At 27.9% G+C, this 20,466-nt stretch overlaps 4 protein-coding genes across 4 annotated transcripts; 1 reads left to right on the top strand and 3 right to left on the bottom strand.

Moving 5' to 3' along the window:
- Positions 1-787: 787 nt before the first annotated feature.
- LOC115714873 (uncharacterized protein At4g13200, chloroplastic) lies at positions 788-3,671 on the bottom strand. The gene is made up of 3 exons (XM_030643635.2): positions 3,193-3,671; positions 2,291-2,445; positions 788-1,191 (listed from the first exon to the last, which is right to left on the bottom strand). The coding sequence occupies exons 1-3, from the start codon at positions 3,407-3,409 to the stop codon at positions 937-939; spliced, it is 627 nt and encodes a 208-aa protein (XP_030499495.2). The 5' UTR covers positions 3,410-3,671; the 3' UTR covers positions 788-936.
- A 6,801-nt stretch (positions 3,672-10,472) lies between these two features.
- Positions 10,473-13,221, top strand: LOC115714213 (vesicle-associated membrane protein 722). The gene is made up of 5 exons (XM_030642804.2): positions 10,473-10,883; positions 11,955-12,096; positions 12,189-12,309; positions 12,477-12,539; positions 12,771-13,221. The coding sequence occupies exons 1-5, from the start codon at positions 10,694-10,696 to the stop codon at positions 12,912-12,914; spliced, it is 660 nt and encodes a 219-aa protein (XP_030498664.1). The 5' UTR covers positions 10,473-10,693; the 3' UTR covers positions 12,915-13,221.
- A 134-nt stretch (positions 13,222-13,355) lies between these two features.
- LOC115713860 (pantoate--beta-alanine ligase) lies at positions 13,356-15,280 on the bottom strand. Its single transcript, XM_061114664.1, has 4 exons — positions 15,038-15,280; positions 14,139-14,253; positions 13,873-14,004; positions 13,356-13,705 (listed from the first exon to the last, which is right to left on the bottom strand). The coding sequence occupies exons 1-4, from the start codon at positions 15,277-15,279 to the stop codon at positions 13,571-13,573; spliced, it is 624 nt and encodes a 207-aa protein (XP_060970647.1). The 5' UTR covers position 15,280; the 3' UTR covers positions 13,356-13,570.
- Positions 15,281-16,035: 755 nt separating this feature from the next.
- Positions 16,036-18,829, bottom strand: LOC115712390 (protein SULFUR DEFICIENCY-INDUCED 1). Its single transcript, XM_030640662.2, has 4 exons — positions 18,602-18,829; positions 17,384-17,596; positions 16,796-16,951; positions 16,036-16,654 (listed from the first exon to the last, which is right to left on the bottom strand). Exons 1-4 carry the CDS (start codon positions 18,737-18,739, stop codon positions 16,256-16,258), a joined length of 906 nt encoding a protein of 301 aa, XP_030496522.2. The 5' UTR covers positions 18,740-18,829; the 3' UTR covers positions 16,036-16,255.
- Positions 18,830-20,466: the final 1,637 nt, after the last annotated feature.

Genomic DNA, 20,466 nt, shown 5'->3' on the forward strand with positions numbered 1-20,466 from the left:
TTGAAGTCATTTCAAAGTCACGTGGTGGTGAATTTCCTAGTGTGAAGAATGACCCGTATTGAGGTGTCTCAAAAGAGTAGTAAGGGAATGAGTACATGGGATACTTTTGAGAATTAGAAATATTTTGGTAGAGTAGAGAATATTGAAAATTTTGATTTTTGGAATTGTTAGAGAGAATTAAGAAAATTTTGGTTGAATAGAGAATAGTGAAAATTTAGATTTTGGGAGTTTGTATGTAGGGAATTTGGGAATTTTGGTAATCTATTTGGTAGAAAAAAAAATATTATATAAGAATAGATGATTTATAGAAGAATGTATAAAATAGTGTGACTAAATAATTATGGTGAAAAATCAACAATAGCAATGGTATAAATGTTGATTTTATTTTTTATTTTTTATAGCATCGTTGCCACAGATAGCCTTCATTTCATTAAGCACTCTTCCAAGCATCAATCAATGGAGATGCTCTAATACCAAACTAAAAATTATTCTTAAGAAACTACACACTAGATAAACTAAAATCAATGCTACTAAGACAACTAATATACCTTATTACATAACTACTGGTTTCCATAAATTTTGTTTTACTTTTCTTTCTGATTTGAGTTGATGAATCCCATTATTATTTTAGTTGTCCTTTAATTGTAAATTTGTCAATTTGACATTTACATTTTTCAGAGACATTTTCATTGCAATCAAAGCCTGTTTAGTGTCTGTTAAAGATTCAAATTTGGGACTATTTTAACCATTGGATTAAACACTTATTTATTTTATAGGATATGCAAACTAAATAAATAAATAAATAGTATTTAGAAGAAGAATATTGAGTTAACAGAAAAGAAAAAAACTCTATGCCTTTATGGAGTTATCAATATAACTATATGGATGAGATTTGACATGGTACAGTATCATATCAGATACATAAAAGAGATTGAATCAGTCTTCATTTGATAACCTTGAAACTGGATTTTGATTGGTAATATCTCGTTCTGTATCATCAACTGAGGGAGTAGAATATGGTTGATCTACTGGACTTACATCATTGTTAGTTGAGGAAGAAGTAACTGAAGTAATCCCATTATCGATTGTTGTGGTCTCTACCGTAGCAGACTTGGAAATCAGTCCTTGAGCTTCCATGGCTTCCCTTGCTGCTCTCTCTTTGGCTCTTCTGGCTCTTTCCAACACATCTTCCTACATAAAGATCAAAAAAAATATATGTTGGTGTTGGTGTCAGCTGAAAAGAACTCACCGAGTCGAGTTTTATAAAAGTTTTGAACTTAAATTAGTCATGGAGAAACAAAGTTGAAGTTTCCATTACTCATCAGAGAAATTTCATGTAACCAGTTCAAGCAAAATCTGCTAAACTACTTTTGTCTATATGGCTAAGTGGAGGGAACCCTTCAACATCTGTAAACAATCTTCTGTAACCAGCAATCTTAACCATCATTGTTTCTGAATACATTCATTTCATACCAATCACAAAAGAAAGAACTTGAACCAGAAATATTGTTTGAAAAATTATCAGTACCAGACCAACTCACGGTGATTTTGGTGAGTTTTGTAGCGACGATAATATCGCAATAGCGTGCTTAGCTAAAACATGAGCAATCACATTAACTGTTTTAGGACAATAGAGAAAAGTATAACAAAAAAAAATCCCCCTCAAGATGACATGGTCACTATTTGTATAGATGCGGATACTATGTTAAAAATCATGGGGTTCCATCTTAAAATTAATTAGTGATAAGTAGAGTAGTCCATGTTCTTATACATGACTCAATACTCTACCATTTATTTCATGTAGGACAATGTCCACAATATTTACCAGGTGGAGAAGTTCAACAAACACTATACTTGACATTTTAATGATTAGGATAGCGGCATACTATGAATGAATAGCAATAGGCCCCGCAGATAAAGCTTCATATCATCTTAATGATTGATTTTTGTGTGGTACAGTAGTTACAATTGCCAAAGTTTTCTTCTTTTTTGTTTATTTTTTGAAAAAGGATCCCGCCTAACCCTACAAAATTTGGGGATCAGGAAACTAGAGCAATTGTTATGTAGGTACCCGGGAGGGACTCAAATCTCAGACCTTGTGGGATCGAAGCAAACCACATGCCTCACCATTTGAGATACCAAGAGGGTCATTTTTTCGATTATCATAGTTAACAAGGCTAACTTAGGCCAAAGAATGTAAACTACAAAAAAGAAATCAAAACAATTCTTCTACAAGAAAAATTAACTAATGAAGCTATCAAAAAATTGCATATTCCAATGGATGCTTTACCTGGAACTCCTGTACTTGCTTTTGTTGCTCAGATTGCAATCGTCCAATAGTACTCAAAACCTCCCCAACAGTTGATTCAATGCGCTCGTTTAAGGCTTCTGCTAAAGCTTTTCCCAAGAAAAATGCATCAAGAACACTTCTGCTTTCATTATCACCTGTCAAGAAGAAAGAAAATGATAAAAGAGAAAAGGAAATAAGAGTAGTGATAGAAGAAGTAAACTCATTACTATTGCCTTGGAATTATGCTTAAGATAAACTATGGCACATTCATAACTCCTCACATGCTATATAATTATAAACTCTAGGAAAAATCTGTAGTAAACTCCTTTGAAGGGGTGTTTTGCTACTTTCTACTTATTTCAGCATTCAAAAGAGTTTTTCACTTCAAATTTTGTTTCGTGAACATTTTTAGAACCACCAATTGAATAGTTTCCAATACCAAAAATAAAGTTCAATTACTTACCACGTTAAACTATTTTGAAAATTTACAGATTGTATCAAAATAAATACTATAATCATGAAATGAAAAATTGGACGTAACCCTCTAAACTCCATTTTCGTTGTTTACTATGGAAGTTTTACCTTGTTATGCATTTTAGTCTAGCATAAAGTCATAAACCATCGAAATTGTTCCCAACAAAAATGGAAAATAAAGAAAAAGAAGTAAATTTTATCACAAACCCAAATTACATCAAATGTAATATTGGGAACAAATTAAAACATCGGCTAATTTTCATAAAGAAAAATCTAATACAAAATTGAAAGAAAATTAAAGGTAAAAACTTTCCCACTTTTCTTGACTTCAAAATTGACTCCATTGAAAAGATTTTTAAAAGCAGAGAAACCCAAATTCTCTTTTATGAAAAACAACCATGAATATAGAGAAAGAAAAAAGCAAGTACCAGAACCAGGACCTCCGGGTCTCGTGCTACTATTACAAATTCTCGTCTTTATCTGGGTTTGCTTAGTTTTGGAGAATCTGATGCCTCTGAGCTTGAATTCTGAGGAGGATACAGTACAAGGATTGAAGAAGCTGGATGTGTAAGTTTTTGATTTAGATGGCAAGTGAGAAACGATGGGTCCGGAAGGTGAAGCTGAAGATGCAAGGCCACTAATCATTTTTGATTAAGTATCTCCCAGTTATTATTTTCTGTCACTTTCTTCTGGCTTTTTCTCGACAACCAAACAGAATTTAAAATTATTTTGTGGGTCTTGAACGAATGAAATCTGTTTAGTCGGGAAACTCAACAGTGGCTGATTTGGGTTTGGATTTATCCGAAGAATTGATGGAAGAGAAGGGTGCGCGTTGCTTTGTCTAATTGAATGTCGTTTTTCATGCATACAAAACGACATGTCGTATTTATAAATTCATTACATAAATTTTAAGCAATTATTATACCACTATTATATCATTATTGAATTTTATCAAGGAATAATTACATAAAGCACCATCTTTTGTAAAATATTTATATTTTTACGTTCAAATAATATTTTTTTTTTTACATTTTTACGGTTTTCCAAAAAATAACACGAAAACAACATAAAATCAACAAGAAAACAACATAAAAGTAACATGAAAATAACAACAAAAAAACAACAAAAAATAACATACATATAACAAAAAATTAACAGCAAATGAACAAAATTTCAACATAAAAAGACCGTATTTTATGTAAATAAAATCAAAAAAATCGTAAAAATATTTAAAATTCCGTGAAACCGTATTTTTGTTGTTTTTGTGCATTTGTAAAATTAACCATTTTATCAACTATCCTACAATATCGAACATTCATCTCTAACTTTTATATTACACTACTATTATGTACATACTCTATCTAGTCTATAACATTCACAACAAAAAATTTATAAAGAACCATGCCTATTTCACCAAAATTTCATTTTTACCAAAAAAAATCAATAAAGAATACAAAAAAAAAAAAATCACGGATCGAACATTTAAACAATTGAATGTAAAAATAAAAAATATAAAAAAAAAAAATATTAGTGGTCGATTTGGACGGATTAACCCGGCCAAACTGACCAATTTTATTAAACGGATTAGTATAATGTACCATAAACTGATTAAAACGACCGATGTACACCCTACTCAATGGATCTAGTTGACACATTCAAATCATAACGTGTCTGAATTTATCCATAAACCCGATTTTAGTCTATAAATAAAATGTTATCCCTTCATGCAAAGAGTTAGAATTTAATTTCACGAATTAAGGGCTAAAGATTAGGGGTGTTGAAGCAAGAATACTCTTGTGCACGAATACTCCATTACTTTTGTAGCTTAAGAATATTGACTCGTAGACTAAGCATCATTAACATAAAAATCTTTGTTGCATTATCTTATATTTACTTTTTTTTAACCTTAATTTCTTTAATAATGAGTTTCTAAAAATCTCTCTAAACAATATATATATATTTTTCTAACAAACTAATCTTAATAATTTAGTCAACCAATCTAATATGTTATTTTATTTGGGAATAATCATAAATTTTTAATAAAAAAAATTAATTAGTTAACAACCCCCAAATATAAATATATCACTCTCTATTACAGAAAACAAGCAGAACACTCCCAACAGTTTTTCTACTCTATTCTTTAAAATATATCACCAAAACTCTACTTTATCTATTTTACCTCAAACTTTTACATTATATCATACATCATTTCTCTATTTTTTCTTTATATCATTTAAATATTATATTTTTAATATATTTTATTTATTTTATATTAATAATTTATATAATATTACACACATGTATAAAAAAAATTGATGAAAATAATATTAAAATATGTTTAGCTCAATGAATAGTTATCTCTACATTTAGCTAAGCACTATTAATTGAGCTAAAAAATATGTAAAATAGCTAAGGTTTACCTCACTTGTTCGAAGCTCAATTTTATATTTTTTTTCTCTATAATTTAAAGATTAAGCTATTTTAGATCTATTGGAAGTGTTATAAGCTTAAAAATTTATTAATTTTATAAATGATTTTGATAGGATCAATTTTTCAATTCTAACTTATTTAAATTTATATTTGTTATTATTTTTGGTTAAAAAAAGTTAAAAATTGATTTTTTTTTTTTTCTTCTTTTAATTCACCAACAGGGATTTGTATTTTAAATGTATATTTTATATAAGATCTGTATAAGTCATTTTTAAAATTTATGAGGGGTTTATTCAAAAAATGGTAGTGAAAAGTGAGACAAAAAATTACATTAAAACATTAAACACCCTTCATATTAACATAATGAAAAATTATTAAAAGCATTAAATTACAGCTTAATGAGGTTAGGTTGGTGGGGGCATGTAACTTTTATTAAAAGCATTAAATTAACCATATTAATTTTATTTTTATTTTTGACAAATACAAACAACATGGGTTTTGTGTTTGTTTCAGTTTAAATAAGTGATGTATTCAAAGGGCATTTAATAATTAATTTGCTGTGCAAATACAGCTAGTAATATAAAGTAATAAACAATGAATTATTATTATTATTATTATTATTATTATTATTATTATTATTATTATTATTATTATTATTGTGTTGGGTTTCATAATTTGAAGTTATAGAGCCACGTTCTGTCTATAAAAATACATATAATTCCTTTACACTCGACTTAGATGTAGGTTTTAGTGCAATTCTCACAATTTTCTATAACATGGGATTCTATGGGATTTTAATAGAGTAATGTTATTAGTCATCAGTGGTGCTTAACACCTTCTCGACATGTTGCGTTGCGATTGATTAACGATACTTCTTAAAAACTATTATATTAAATTATAAGACACCCGATACTTAATTAGACCAATAACAATGGTGCCCTTTAGCATTTCTCATTCTAATAATATCATGTTAGTATTTACTATTTAGAGAAGAAAGTTAAGGTTGGAAGTTGAATTGTAGTGAGGGGAAAGGAAAAATGTTGGAAACACAATTGGTGCTAAGTTAAGGTTGGCTAGGCCCGTGTTTAGAATCCACCAAAACTCGGAGTCAGAAAAAAGAGGAAATTACACTTACGATTTATTAGAGAACATTGTCCCACATGGATTAAATGTAAAAGTATTGAGCCATATATAAGAACATGAGCTACTCCACTCATTGCCAATTGGTTTTGAGTTAGAACCCCATGATTCTCAACATGGTATCAGAGCCATATCCCTAGCGGGCTTTCGATCCACACCTATCCAGATGGTTAGCCAGCCGCACGAGATCCAGATGGTGCAAAGACGCCTGAGATCCGAACAAAAATAAGCGAGCAAATGGCATGGCCTGTGATAAGGTGATTCAAGATTGGTGAGCAAAAATAGCCACCATCTTGAGGGGGGATATTGGAGAACATTGTCCCACATGGATTAAATGTAAAAGTATTGAGCCATATATAAGAACATGGGCTACTCCACTCATTGCCAATTGGTTTTGAGTTGGAACCCCATGATTCTCAACACGATGGAATTTTGAAAGTTCTTATGTTATGTATGACACTTTTAAGTTTGACCAATTTATATGATATTTTTTATTTTTAGGTCTTTTTATGGTATTTGATATGTTATATATATGTAAATTAGGTTTTTAAAACTCATATTTAATGTTTTTATTTATTTAGTTAATTTTATTTGTTACTGATGTCAGAAAAGTAGCCGGAGTTTACTACCAGAAAAGTAGCCGGAGTTTGCTGCCGGAAAAGTAGCCGGAGTTTGCTGTCGGTGCCAAAAAAATCACCGGAATATCTATCGGTGCCGAGAAATTCATCGGAGTTGCTAAATAATTATGAATAGTTAAATAATTATTTTGATATATTTTAATTTAATAATTTTACAAAATATTATTAACTATTTACAAAATATTACATTATTAGTAGTGTTGGACACTATTAATGCCTATAGCAACCTGACTTTATTAGTTTAATTTTTTCTTTTACTTTTTTTTTTTCATAAAACACCATTTTTTATTTTATCACCATAGATTAAGTTTTAAGTATAAAGATGGGGTGAGCTGTAATTGGCATTATTTTAGTGAGAGCTTTACCTTCTTTTTCTTAGGTTAAGTGTCTAATAGATAGAAATATTTTGGTGGAACATCACAAGAAGCTTCACCTTTTTCCATCTAAAAAATTATATATAAGATGAGCAATTAATGTAATGGACAAAGGTTTTATAAAAGAAAGTACAATGTGACATGACATGCTACTAAGGATGTATTATCCTATGTTATTTATTTATCTTTTTTTACATTTTTTTTATTTATTTTAAAAAATATGATTATTTGACTCTTTATTACATATTATTATTGTTTTTTATTATAAGTTATAAATAAATGACTACTTTCTTCTATTTTACTTTGTCACAAAATTAGTGTTACATAATTTTTTTTTTGTTTGGTGAATAATAAGATTAGACTTTATAGTTTTTATTTTCTTTTTAAAAAAATGCAACAAATATATTCTTGTATTTTTAAGTCTTGATCAAAACTTTATAATTAAAAAAACTTATTTTTTAATTTATTTCCATTTCAGTTAAAAAAAATATCAAAATTTTTTGGTATATAAATTGATTAAAATTAAAATTATACACAATAAATTATATTAAATTTATGATATAAAATATTATATTACTTTAAACAAGAAAATACTTTTTTATAATTAGTTAAAAAAACATCGAAAATAAAATTCTTATGTATATAAATTATTTGAAACTAGAACTATCTATAGTAATTTAATTTATGTTAAAAAATATATTATAAGAACAACAAAATATTATTCACAATGTGGTTATTTGACATTTTAGTAAAAGAAAATGTCACATTTTTTTAGAGATTAGGAGCAAACATTATAAATATTATATATATTCAACATATGATTTTAATATTAACTAAAAAAAAAAACATAAAAAACTAAGCTATACGTGAAGTGAGTTTTTAGGATTTTTTTTTTAAGAAATTTCTTTAATTAAGTATAACAGGTTCATCTATAATTAATAAACAATAAATAAAAAAATATTTTTTTATTATATACAAATAAACATAATATATTTTTAATATGTATTATATGTAAATATATTAGATCGGTCTTCAAAAATCGATTCAATCTAGTTAGAATATAACTATTCACATGCAATCTACTTTAATTATAACTGGATGTCCAATATTTCGTAATTAGATTGAATTTGATTGGCTCGATGATGTAATTAGATTGGTTCAGTGTAATTAAATCATTAATCGAATATTTGATGATAATTAAACTTTGTGTATCATTATACTTTATTTTACAAAATACAATATTTAAATTATAATTTAACTAAAGAGAAGGACCAATCATTTTTAAAATATAAAACTAAAATTTATATTTTAACTATTATACATAACCACACTGATTATGTTTACTAGTATATATAGATAAAATGAGAAAACAAGATGTTTGGCCTTATATTTTGAAATAATTTTGAGTAAATGAGTATTTTTTTTTTTTTTTAAAAAAAAAGAAGAAATTAAATTCCAAAAGAAGTTCCTTTAAGTTCAAATAAGAAAAAAGGAAAATACAAAACATTGTTAAACTCATATTAAAAGTACTTATCTAAATAATAAATAATCATTTAATGTATTATTAATTTATCATCCCTTGGAAACACCATAATTATAGGCTTATTGCCTTGTTTTGCCACTTATTATATTCAACTTTATATTAATACAATGAAGACTTTAATCTTTGTAAATAATTGGATAAGTAGGTGATTAATTAGTAATGGTACATGGAAAAAGTTAACCATTTTTTGAACCAATTAAAACAATAATTACATCAACTATAATTCAAATAGTGTGACATAATAAATTATGGTGACAATTATAGTGGGAATATCTTTTGTTTTCATGGGCACTTTTCAGTATTTTTAAAAATTATAGCCAAATATTATCATATCAAAGTCTACATTATTTTTTTCGAAAAAGTTAAATTAATTTATTATACTAAAAATTACATTCAAAATATTTAATTGCACACATATAAAGAGCAAGAACAAGTTAATTTCTTCTAAAAATAAATAAAGTGTTTATTATAACTACAAAAATAGATATATACTCACCAAAAATGCTAATGAGTACTATATATTGTTATTAGTGTATTTTAATATCGAGTTCCACATAAGTAAAATCTCACATATTTTAATTTAATAAATAATATAAAAAATCACTAATCAAAGTGAGACATTCCCTAATAAAAGACAAAAGCTCATATTATAAAACTTTACAATATATTACAAAATAAATTAATATTTTTTAATAATATGGCATGAATCATATAAGTGACTTTTTTTTTTTTTTTGAAAACTGAGTATTTTCTATTTAAGCAGACAAGATATGGTGTGTAATATTTGATAACTACAAATTCAAAGTATCAATTAATTAAGTATTAAATAATTATAGATATAGTCTCGTAACTTTGTCAACTTGGTTGAACTGACCAAATATTCTAAGAACCAAACAAAAATTCAAAACCACCCTGCTTGCGTACAAATTTTAAATAATATTTTTAATAAATAATAAACTAAAAGGTGCTTCTACATATGCCGATCGAAAACAAGTCGACACGAAATAAAAATAGATCAAACACAACACGACCCCTTAACACGAATTTGACATGTTTATCACATTATTTTTAAAATAGAATAAAATAAAAAATCATCAATAATAATATAATTACGTAAAAATATATTATTAGTGATTTAATATTTAGTTAAAAAATTAAAATTAATTTTTTTTAAAATAAAATTAAAAATATTTAAAAAAATTTAATTTTAATTATATATATAAAAAACTATACATACATAAATATATAAATTTTCTAATGGAAGCTAAATTTATTACTTTTCCTTATAACTTTAGTTTCAACAATAACAAAACATGTTAAATTAAGTCAACACGAACACGATACAATTTTTTTCCAGTCGAGTTATGGTTGAGAAAATTAAACACGAATAAAAAAATAAATCTAGTCTAACACAATAATATAAAAACAAATCACATAAAGTATAACACATAACTAAAATAGATAAAATAATTTAGTGAACATCTTTTAAATAAACCATATAATTTTCCTAAAGAAGTAGTCTTTTTCAAATTAAAAATAAAAATAAATAAATAAATAGTGGCATTTTTAAAAATTGCTATTGAATTGGAGGGTACCTAAGCAAAATTCGCTACCTTTCTTCGCATTCAAGCGAAAAAAAAAACAAACCAAACATTTTCTCTCTTAACAATAAAATCATAATCTTCGTTGGTTTGTTCTATTTTCTCTCTGCAACAAAAACCCTTCTCTTCAGTTCACAGCTTTTTCTCTTTGAGTTTTTCTTTCTTTTACTTTTCTCTCTCTTAGGGTTTTCGATTCAACGCTGATGGGGCAGCAATCGTTGATCTACACCTTCGTCGCGCGTGGCACGGTGATCCTCGCCGAGTACACGGAATTCACAGGCAACTTCACCAGCATAGCTTCGCAGTGTCTTCAAAAGCTTCCGGCTACAAATAACAAGTTCACCTACAACTGCGATGGCCACACCTTCAATTACCTCGTTGACGAAGGATTCAGTATGTTTTTCGATCTGTTCCGATTATTACTTCTCTTTTAGCTTTGATCTTATTGCTCTGATTCTTGATTTGGTCACGGTTATCGTATATTTGTATTTGTGTTTGTACATCTATGGGACTGAATGATTTTTAGGTTTTGAAGGCATTCTTTAATAGTAAGGTTTTTGTATTTTGAGGGAATGGTGGATGAGAAATGATAAGGAGATTGAAATGGTAATTTTGATTGGTTTGATGCGCTTAAATCTGAGGGGATCATTGAGTATAATACATGTAATTTGATAAGAGTGTCTTACTATCTGAAAAATTGTAACTTTGTAAGAATTAGCTAGAAGATCCAATATATATTTGAAAAAAGGAAAGATTAAGTACTAAATCTGAACTAAAGTACCAAACTATAGAAAAGGTATATTAGGTAAATAAGATCAGAAATATCTTATTTACCTAATATGAAGTGCTGCTTTAACAGAACGAAAAATAAAGGAAGTTCTGTATTGTGCTATGAATTTCATACCAAAACAGGAATTTGTACGATTTTGAAACTCTATTTTTTTTGTTTGGATTTTAGTGAGTCTTGCTTTGCTGCCATGGTTGTTTTAATTGTTCTAAATTTAATATTGCTTCTTTTGTATTAAGTTTGATAGCATACTATGCATCACCAACGATCTCATAGTATTGTTGTTTTTATTCTTGGGTGAATATTGTCATAGTATTAAAATAGACATGTTTGTTCGTACTATGGTGTTACTAATATGTAATGGAAACAATGTAAAGTGTTTCTCTTTCCCATTTATTCATGTCTAATACATTTAGGAAATATGTTTTGTTAATCTTTTGTAAAATTAGTAAATTCATTTCAAAGCCTTTCCTTTTACATCTCTTTTCATTACCTATTCGTTGATGTGTATGTATAGTGAAAAAGAATGTTATGACCAACTATATTAGTTTTATACACTTCTGTTACAGTACAGAATATATATGATATGAATAAAATCAAACAGGTGTGGGTGCTAATAAACTTGTTGCGTATTTTCTGTGAGAGATCTTAATTGATATAATCTATGATTGCTGCAGCTTACTGCGTGGTTGCTGTAGAGGCTATTGGTCGACAGATTCCTATTGCGTTCCTTGAGCGAGTCAAGGAGGATTTCACCAAGAGATACGGTGGTGGAAAAGCTGCAACAGCAGTTGCTAATAGCCTGAACAGGGAGTTTGGGTAAATCATTTCTCTTTGCTAATCCATTAAATAAAGTTAAGCCTTTCTAATTTATGAACTAACATCAAACTTTTGGCGAACTATATTTTTAGATCCAAATTAAAGGAGCACATGCAATATTGTGTGGATCATCCTGATGAGATCAACAAGCTTGCTAAAGTAAAAGCTCAGGTCTCAGAAGTTAAAGGTGTTATGATGGAAAATATTGAAAAGGCAAGGCCCTGCTCTTCCTTCTTCCTTCTTTGCTATATTTCTATAAATTACCTGTAGTCTTCTCCCTGCCCTTTTGGTGGTTAGGGTGGACAGAGGTTTAAGTTGTCGTGGTTGCTCACAACTTTTAAAAATCAGGACTGTTAAGAAAAAATCTTTGTTCGGTGCAGGTCCTTGACCGGGGAGAGAAAATCGAACTTCTGGTTGATAAAACAGAGAACTTACGCTCTCAGGTCAGCTTTTCTATATAACTTAATTACTGCCATTGAGTTCTATTATCTAGAAGTATTATTGAACCTTTTTTTTTTGTCATAAGGAATATTGATGACTGGGAGTGTTTTCTTTGGGTGTTTAGATTTATGGTTTTGGAATGAATATGATTCATATTTCAATTGTATGCTTTTTGTCTCATTTCTTGGTTGCATTAAATTTAACTTCCCATTTAATCAAACCTCGGTATGCAGGCGCAAGATTTCAGGCAGCAGGGGACCCAAGTAAGGAGGAAGATGTGGTTGCAGAACATGAAGATAAAGCTAATTGTTTTGGGAATCTTAATCGCACTGATTCTGATAATCGTTCTATCTGTTTGTGGAGGCTTCCATTGTTGATGTTTCTTCTTCACTCCTATTCTATTCTCATCTTGACGATGATGATTGGAGTTCCTCTTACAGCTTCATCTTGCCACCATTTTTTGGTTTGTTATTTCCCACTTTTTCATTATAGTCTACTGTTAAGACTGTATGTATAGTTTGTCTAGTCTTTTTTGACGTGTGAAATATCTTTTGTTTCTTTACTCTTTCAAGTCATTTTACCTTAAAATCTTTCTCGAAATTGAAACAATGGAAAAAATTGCAATTTAGTGTGATTGATTCCAAATTCGTTTAGTAGTATTTGTAATTCACTTTGTTGCTCTTCTTCCCATGCATTTTTATTATTATTATTTTTGAGAATCTTTTCTCTTGTTTTATCTTTCCATAGGAAAATGCTTTTCTCAAACTATCAAATCTCAATAAAGTCAAAAAAGAACAAAACGGCACATTACCGAGAAAGGTCAAAAACCAATGCAAAATTTCCATCTTTTTCATTGAAAATATATACATGAAGAAATGTGCCCATATGAAAAGAATCTCTATACATAGCTTTATTGATCTTTATAAGACAGCCTACTACAAATTGTGCACGGCTTATTTGTGAACAACATTGTAAACATGAGCATTATTAAAAGAAGAAATGGGTCCAAATTTCTTGTCAAAAAGTTGGGTTACTATAGATCACCATTTCGAATGAAGATCTCCATATTGTCTATCAATCTCACTTTCCCAAACCATGCAGCAACGCAAAACACAACAGGACTTGTAATTTCTTCCTCAACCTTCAAACTTTCTTGGTCAACAATATGCTACCACAAAAATCAAATTTTTAAACCCTTAAGGCTTCAGTATGGATTACATATCATCCTAGTATTAAAGAATCCCTTTTTGGTTCTTGAGAACGAAATTTCTAATCTACAGGGTAATTTGAACAAGTCAAAGCACTTGAAAATTGACTTTTATTTTTGGGGTTTACCTCAGCATAATCGAATTTTCCACCAGCTTCATGGATTGCTTTGATGACCATATCTCTTAACTCTTGACAATTAACGTGACCTTTTTCTGCAGCAATTCTAGCTCTTGACAAAGACTTGTTTATTGACAATGCCTAGAGAAACAAAAACAATAAAATTACCACAATCAAACAAATTGTATCAAATAAAGCTAACATTGTAGGGTAGGATAGAAAATAACATAACCAAATTAAAAGAATGATTGAGAAAATACATGGGCAAGAAAGACCTGTTTTCTTTGTTCAGGTGAGAGGTGAACATTGCCTGAACTCATTGCTAGGCCATCATCATCACGAACCATTTCAGAACCAATCACTTTTATAGAAAAATCAAGGTCTCGAACCTGTAAAATACTATTGATATCAATAATGTTTAACCTATTAACATGTTCAAAGATTCAATGGGAATAATATGCACTAGCAAACACATATATGCCTTTATCAAGCAAAGAAAAACAGAGTTAGTAACCATTAACAGAGCTGTAGTTTAGGGTACTACTTTCAAACATTTGACATTTTTGCTCAATTGAGCTTAGGTCATGTTTGGTTTGGCATAATCCTAATCCTAACCAAAACATTGTAATGCCTTTACAATGTAATCACCATTACACCATTCATATAAAAAAAAAAAAATTATTTAGGCTTTTATTTAAGTAAAATTAAAGTGTATTATAAGCAACAAATATTCATATCTTAGTTGGTTGAGGTGGATGACATAATGTCTAAGGTCATGGTTCTAATCTCATAACACTCTTCTTTTGATTATATTTTTATATATTTTTGAAGGCCCCAAAATTTAATTCGTCTTAGGCCCATATATTTTCAGGACCGGCCCTGATCACACCATATGTATATAAAAATAAAATAACTCTTATACCCTTACTTTATAACCTTACTCATTTTCATTACGGTACCAACATAAACCAAACATCATAATACCATTCCCATTAAGCCACCTTAGTTCTAATTCTAGCCACAAATCAAAGTTAATACCATTAACAGAGCTGTAGTGTAGTGTACTAGTTTCAAACATTTGAAATTTTTGCACAATTATTGAACTTAGTTCTAATTCTAAACCAGAGAGAATTATGAGAAGAAATCAAAATGAAAATGAAAATCAAAACTCATTATCCTCTGAATAAGACGCCATTGCTGATAATCCTTCTTCCCAAACACAGCAAAATCAGGTTCAACTATATTAAACAACTTGGTGACTATAGTGGCAACCCCTCTAAAAAACACAGGCCTACTCTCACCACACATACCCTTTTCCAAATTTTCAACTTGTAGCCATTTCTTGAAGTTGAGTGAATTCTGAGGATTCGATGAAATCATGAAATGAATTCTGAGGATTCTATGTGGCGGCTTCATTAGGTAGCGACTTTTTTTGCTGACCAAAAAACAAAGATAATAATTATCAAAAAAAAAAAAAAAAAAAAAAGAAAACAAAAAAAAAGATAATATATATTTATTATATTTTAATTTCTATACATTTTAGGTTGGTTTTTTTTAGAATTATTTCACAAATACACAAAAATAACAAAAAAAATTACAAAACTACGGTTTTATGAAATTTTAAATATTTTTACGATTTTTTTTTAATTTTATTTACAAAAAATATGATCTTTTTATGTTGTACTCTTGTTAATTTGTTGTTGATTTTTCGTTATCTATATGTTATTTTTTATTGTTATTTTGATGTTATTTAAATGTTATTTTATGTTTTTATATAAAAAAAAAAGATGTTATTTTATGTAGTTTTTGTGTTATTTTCATGAAAAACTGTAAAAATATGTAAAAAAAAAAAATTAAACGTAAAAATATAATTTTTTTTATAAAAATTAGTATCTCATATAATTGTCCCAATAAAAAATCTGTAAAAATATATATATAAAAAAATTGAAGTGTGTAATTGTTTTTATTTATATATATAATTGTGTTTATTTTAACTATTTAGAAGATCATATAAATTTTTTAATCTCTTTAAAACTTTGTTTTCTGTTTTTTTTTTTTAAATGGTTTACAACTTTATTTTTGTCATCATAAATTATTAAATTATTCAAAAAGTTGTATTATATATCTCTTAATTAATATAACAATATTAACATTTAAAAGGCTGAAGATAGATTTTGATAGAAGAATATTGGTTGTTTTGAAATTCAAAATACAAAAGGACAATTTGACACAATTGTCAATTACATTTACATCTACTTCAAAAAGGGTCCAACATTTAATTACAAATGGACTTATTCTACCATGACTTGAATGTCAAAAAAGCAATACACTCCCATTCTTTTGAATCACAACACATTTTTCTAACCATAACTAAAATATACATGCATACTATTTAACATGCCAATTGATCTCTAAATGGAGTGATCTCTTCAAAGATGGGAAGTCTTTTAGATCTAAATGGGCCTCTCTCATTCATCAACTGCTCAAGCCCATTGACAAAATCATCATCAAGGCCCAATAGATCCAATGGCGAAGGAGGGTTTCTTGACTCAAGATCCATTAACAATTCTTGGGCCCTTTTACGTGTCTTTGAATCTTCAGAACCCGGAAGCCTTCCTTGTAATATATCTTGTAAAACTAAATTGGCATCACTATATCGGCCTTGTTTCATAAGGCATAGGCCCAAATTGTTGGCCTTATTTGAGTCTGGATCAATCATTTGGGCTTTTCGATAAACAACTTCAGCCATCATATAGTTCGGCTTTTGCATATAGGCCCAGCCCAAATTACCCTGAATTAGAAAATAACATCATAGTTAGATTTCATTTTTATATACTTGTGCTTTAAAAAACCATAAAAATGAAAACATAGATCTAATCATATATATATATATATCAAAATAATGAGAGTATGAGTATATAATAGTACTTACTAATAACCTTGATGTTTCTTGCTTAACAGAAACCTGGAATTTCTTGCCATGAGATCGAGCTGTCTTGGTAGGTTTCCCATGAAAAACCTCTCCTTGATAAATCAACCTAAGCTTTCGTTTTAGTAGCTCAATTTGCTCCTCAACTTTCCCACATTTCTACACATTAACATTATAAATATAAATGTACAAATTACATTATTATTATCAACTCAAAGTACGTACGTAGAGATTAATTTAATTAGGCAGTGCATGCATGCATGTACATTAATGTATACACGTATACAGGGCCGGCCCTGAAAATATATGGGCCCAAGACAAATTAAATTTTGGGGCCCTCAAAAATATATAAAAAAAAGTAAAAGAAGAATGTTATGGGATTTGAACTCATGACCTTGGACTTTATACCATCCACCTCAACCAACTAAGCTATAAATATTTATTGCTTATAATACACTTAAATTTTACTTAAATAAAAGCCTAATAATTTTTTTTTATTTTTTTATTTCGGCCCCCGGAAAGTGTGGGCCCTAGGCACGGGCCTAGCCCACCTATGCCTAGGGCCGGCCCTGCACGTATATATATATGTACCTTGTATAAATCGATGAGGACATTATCAAGTGAATCCTGTGCTTGTTTAGAGCAGAGGCCTCTAAAAGACAAAACAGCTTGAATGGCTTGTTCAGATCGATTGAGCTGTTTCATTACTACAGCCATGTCTTTTAGGGCACTGTCTACTCTATCTCCTGAGTTTATGGCTTCCCAAAACAACACTAATGCCCCTTCTGGATCCTTTTCAACTAGCTGTTTTTACCATATAGTATATAAAGGAAATTGAGAGTAAGAGAGTATATATAGTGCAATCATGTATATGACTATATATGTCATATTAATTAAATGTGCTATAAAAAAATATTATAATTCAAATTTTATAACTCATTACACATAATTTAATTAAAACACTATAAAATATCACGAACTAATTATAAAATAATATTAAATAACCTCTTGTAGAAATGCTAGTGTATATATATAGTCACGCATTTTTAATTAATATAATTTATATATTTATAACGACAATATTATATTATTATAAGGAGCATTGGCGCATTAATGTGCATTATAATATTCTATAATTAATTAGTAATTTATTATAATATTTATTAAATTATAATAAATAAAAACTAATATTAAATTATACAAATAATAATATTCTACTTGATATTTATATGTATATTTAGCATTTCCCTCAGGAACTTTGGAGAAGGTAATAAAATAATGGTTGTTGGAAAATGGTCCCACATCGTTTTTCATTTCGTTACACCATTACTCTTTTCTATATTTAGTTTACTTCCTATAATATTTAATTTTTAACCTTATAATTATAACCACTAAAAAACTCATATAAACAAAAGTAATCATAGTTTAATTTTAATATATACTAAATTGTTTTGATAATTTTCCTTTTAATATATACTAGTAAATATAAAAACTAGAAATATAAAATTATAACTTATAAAATTTTCATGTAAACAAACTAATAAAGAAAAAAAATAGATTTTAATTTCACTTTTGTCAAACCAAATTATACATGTGGGGCCATAGCGTCTATAAGATATAATGTAAGTTATACATGTATATTACACGAATATAACAAGGTTTATATATAAATACAAATTAATTAATTATACAATACAACAAATTAATTATATTAAACTAATTAACAATCATATTTTTTCAAAAAAATAAAATAAAATAAAATTAATGAATAGTTATGAAATTGTAAATGAATAAAGATAATATAGATACCTGAGCATGTTTGGCTCTAACATAAGGAGTATCACCAGAAGGGACCTTGTGAATCACATGATAAAGATCATCCTTTTTATTAGTATTATTGCTCATCATCATCATCTTCTGCATCTTCAAATAATTATTTACTTCCATTATATATATATATATATATATATATATATATACTCTCTTCTAATACTCAAAGAAAAGAAAAAGAGGAGAGATTTGGATTTAGTTAATGGTACGGCTTGGTTAGATGAGGAAGGTTATATATAGACGACAGCTCTTATGGGGTGGTCAGTGAATATAGACTCTTATACGTCCAAATTCACTCTCTCTTATTAATGTGTTCAACAACCAATGTACTCTTCTCTAGCTTGTCTGCTCGACACGTGTCCTATTTTCATTCGATGTTATGTCATCCCTTCCTCTTCTTAGCTTGTACATGATTATTAATAATTAGTCCTATATCCTATCAAATGAGTCTTGATTCATTTGGGGATAAAGGTATTCCATATTTTATTTTTATGATTATAATTTTCATTATTATTTTATTTATTTTTAGTTTTTGTCGGAGACTATGGAATAGTATTCTATTATATTATGTTGGAATAGTCTTGATAATGATCAAAACTACATATGTACAATAATTTGTGACCGATTCTAAGGCAATTTACCAAACTGCCCTTTGTTCCCTCATAATTGCATTAAGTATAGAAAGAATATTATAGAACATACATTATATACATATCCTTTACAATGGTTATTATATATGGTACCTTCTTATCTCAACAAGCTAGATTAGGATCATTTGTTAATATTTAGTTAATTTTTTTTATATATATAAAAGTAATTTGTGGCATAAATATTAAAAGTTAAATCTCAGTTGTAAATAAATACATAAGTTTAATATTTAACGGTAATAATACTTAAGTTATAATTGTGGAACTTCTGTATGTATCTGACTGTTAATTGTTAAGTAAATTGCCACGTGATAATTCCTGATTAGCCCATGTCATGAATTTTTATATTTTGTTTTTAAAAAAATTAATTTTAAATTTTAATATACCAATAAGAAAATGACACGTAAATAATGACTTGATATTTAAGTACCAAGTACCTTCAGAGTTCCAAAAATATAACTTAAGTATTATTACCGCAAAAAATTAAACGTAAGTATTTATGCCACAAATTATTCTATATATAATTTATACGTTGTAATTATTTAAGATCATTTGTAAATAAAATCACTTATTTACAGTATAGAAAATAAGATTTAAATATTTTATTAAAAAACATAATGTTTTTTCTTATAAGTATCGTAAATAACTATTTAAAACTTATTTCTTATATTATAAACTATTATTTCAAATTTTTTAAAAATTTATAAGTGTTCCTATATTTAAATTTAGTACACAATGTCAATTATGAAAAAATAAATAAATAAAAATCTGTTTGGATACCGAAATAAATAGAAATGCACTGGAATAACCATTTTAGGAAGTGTAATATAAATTTACATCCATGAGTATACCAATGTTTATTAAAGGCGAATCACCCAATTAACATACCATCTTTGAACTTTTTTTTAAAGTTACAGTTTGAGTTGTTCCAGTATGATTTTATGTGAGTTGCTATGTGTATTTTCGTAAAAATACAACAAAAAAAAAAAACTATTTTGAAGTATAAAAATAAAAAAACTCATTTATTAAATTGTATAATTTTAAAATTTGAATAGAAAGAAAAAGAGAAATAAGTCACAGATTTGATTATTTATCTTAGCAAAAGTATTTGAAATATATTAGTGAGTAAATATTGTCATCATCATCCTGGAGGAATATTATATATAAGTTCCAATAAAAAAACATAAGTTATTCCAT

Source organism: Cannabis sativa, chromosome 4 (genome assembly GCF_029168945.1).
Source record: "Cannabis sativa cultivar Pink pepper isolate KNU-18-1 chromosome 4, ASM2916894v1, whole genome shotgun sequence".
Lineage (NCBI taxonomy): Eukaryota > Viridiplantae > Streptophyta > Magnoliopsida > Rosales > Cannabaceae > Cannabis > Cannabis sativa.